At 66.0% G+C, this 2,272-nt stretch overlaps 1 protein-coding gene across 1 annotated transcript in view; it reads right to left on the reverse strand.

Moving 5' to 3' along the window:
- Window positions 1-2,014, reverse strand: part of TFAP4 (transcription factor AP-4) — a 22,825-nt gene extending 20,811 nt beyond the window's left edge. Inside the window, exon 1 of the mRNA XM_023225843.3 lies at window positions 1,626-2,014. Within this exon, the coding sequence (XP_023081611.1) occupies window positions 1,626-1,714 (89 nt within the window). The 5' untranslated portion in view covers window positions 1,715-2,014. The remainder of the gene's footprint in view (window positions 1-1,625) is intronic.
- Between the last annotated feature and the right edge of the window lie 258 nt (window positions 2,015-2,272).

A 2,272-nucleotide genomic window follows, 5' to 3' on the forward strand; every position in this document is an offset into this window, starting at 1 on the left:
TTTTTTTTTTTTTTTTTTTTTTTTTTTACTTATTATTACTGGGTCCTCCAGGTGGGCCTCGTGCAAGGGCCAGCCCTCAGGCATCCCCGTCAGCTGCCAAACCCATCAACTGGCCCAAGTCTAGGTATTGACTGGGAACTTGAGAGTAGCCTTAAGGTGGGGACCCCTGGGGCAGCGGGTTGGGAAGGAGTGTCTACACTTGTGCAGCAACCTTCCCTCCAGGCCGGATTCCGAGGCGCTAGTGTCCACCAGCCTGTGCCACACCGGCGGGCTCCTCCTCCCTCAATCCCCGCCCAGACTGCCTCGGGCGGCAGAGCACGTGGCTCCAGCCCTAGGGAGCCATTTCGCTCCTGGAGCAGCGCGGCAGGAAAGGGGCCGCAGGTCCCAAACTTGCGCACTCCGTAGAACGCCCACCTCCCCCATGCCCCGCCCGGAGGGTCGTTCAAAATGCAGATGTCCGGGCGCCAGCGACCAGAGTTTCAGGCATGTGCATTTTAAGAAGTGTGCGGGGTGGCTTAGCTGTGTGTGGCCCTTGAATCCATCACCCTTTGGGATTCGAGCAACCTAGGACCAAAGCTTGCAAAGTGACTTCTGGGGAGGCCTGCGGACCTCGGGCCACCCACCCGGCCGGGGGACCCGACGCTTTCGGTTTACGGCAGGGGGGAGGGGCGTTGGATGGGAAAGTTTGCAGAGGAAACCCACGTGCGGCGGGAAGCTGCCCTGCGAGGCTAGAGACGGCCTCAGGTGTCCCCTCCCCAAAAGGCCTGCCCACCTGGCCTGCCTTGCCCACCGTGCCCATGGGTCCGAGCTTTGTGCAGGGAAAGCGTGGCCCAGGAGCGCCTACAAATCCCACAATGCTGCACCAGCAGGACACGGAGAACTACAGCTCCCGCGAGGCCGCGCGCAGAGGTCCGCCTACTCCAAGAGGGCTGCAGAGTCACGTCCAGGCCTCGCTAGTAAACAGCGCCCGGGCGCGGGCGGGCGAGCGAGCGGCAGCCAACGTGCCCCGGGCCGCGGCGCCCCTACCGGCCGCGCGGGCCCCTCGGGGCCCGCCCACCCCCCACACCCACACGCGAGCACGCCCCCAACCCCGCTGCAGCCCCGCTCTGCAAACACGCACAGTGCCCGGCTCCCCGCCCCCACCCCGCGCCGGGAGCCGCGGCATGGCTGCATTGTAGCCGCCCTAGCTACACCCCCACGCGCGCCCCGGGCCCCGAGACCCCCTTGGATGGGGACGACCTAAGATCGCGGCGAGGAAGGAAGAAGAGGAAGGAAGCCGCCGCGGGAGGGGGAAAGAGGAAGCGCGGGGGGGAAGGCCACCAGCACCAAGCATGGCCGGGACTGCTGCAGAACCACGTGGGTCTGTTTGCAATTTACAAACGTTGCGACTCGCTCATCTGCAGCGGACAAAAGTGGCCGGGGCCGCTTGGGGCCCCCATGCTCCGAGGGAGGAGGGTCCCGGGGAGGCGCGAACCCGGCGCGTGGGGCTGCAGCCGTCCCGGCAGCTAAGAAAGGCTAGCGGGGTCGGCGGCGCGGGCCATGCGTGCGCACACACGCGCCCGCCCGGGCGGGCTGGCCGGGGGCTGCAATGGTAGGAAGGGGGTGGGGGAAGGAGGAGTACACACCTACAGAGCCCTCCTATCACTTCTTTCTCTGTTTTCCTGAAATGTTGCAAAGAGGGCACCTTCTGAGTGGGCACCATGAAATACTCCATAGCGATCGGCCCCCCTCCTCTGCACGAGCCAGGTCCCGCGATCAGCCGGAGAATGCAAGATGGAAATCCGAATCAAAGGGCAGCGCCGGACGGAGGTGCAGAATCGGCCGGTCCCAGATGCTGGCGGCGGCGGCGGCGGCGGCGAGGGGAGGGAGGCGGGCGGGAGGGGAGGGAGGGAGGTCTCTCCGGCCTGCCTCCCCGGGCGTGTGTATGTGTGTGTGTGTGTGTTTGCAGCTGATCAGATGTCTGTTTCAAGGCGGGAAACAGCTGGTGAAAACTCAGCACTCCCCCGGCCTCCTTCCGCGGAGTAAGGAATTGCATGTAAACAAAGGACTATTTGCAGCGCCCCCCAGGCGGCGCGAGGCCGGGGCGAGAGGGGCGCGGGCCCCCGGGGACCGGCTGCAGCCGGGGTCTGCAGGCCTCTCGCTGGGCACAGGGGGCCGGGGGCCTCGGGCGGGCTTGGGGGGCGCGGCGTGAATGGAGCGAGCTGCGGCCGAGCTACATGCGCCACTATGGGTGATGAGGTCCATCAGCTGACAGGTTGGCAAGCGTTGCAAA

The sequence above is a fragment of the Piliocolobus tephrosceles genome, chromosome 17 (assembly GCF_002776525.5).
Source record: "Piliocolobus tephrosceles isolate RC106 chromosome 17, ASM277652v3, whole genome shotgun sequence".
Taxonomy (NCBI): Eukaryota; Metazoa; Chordata; class Mammalia; order Primates; family Cercopithecidae; genus Piliocolobus; species Piliocolobus tephrosceles.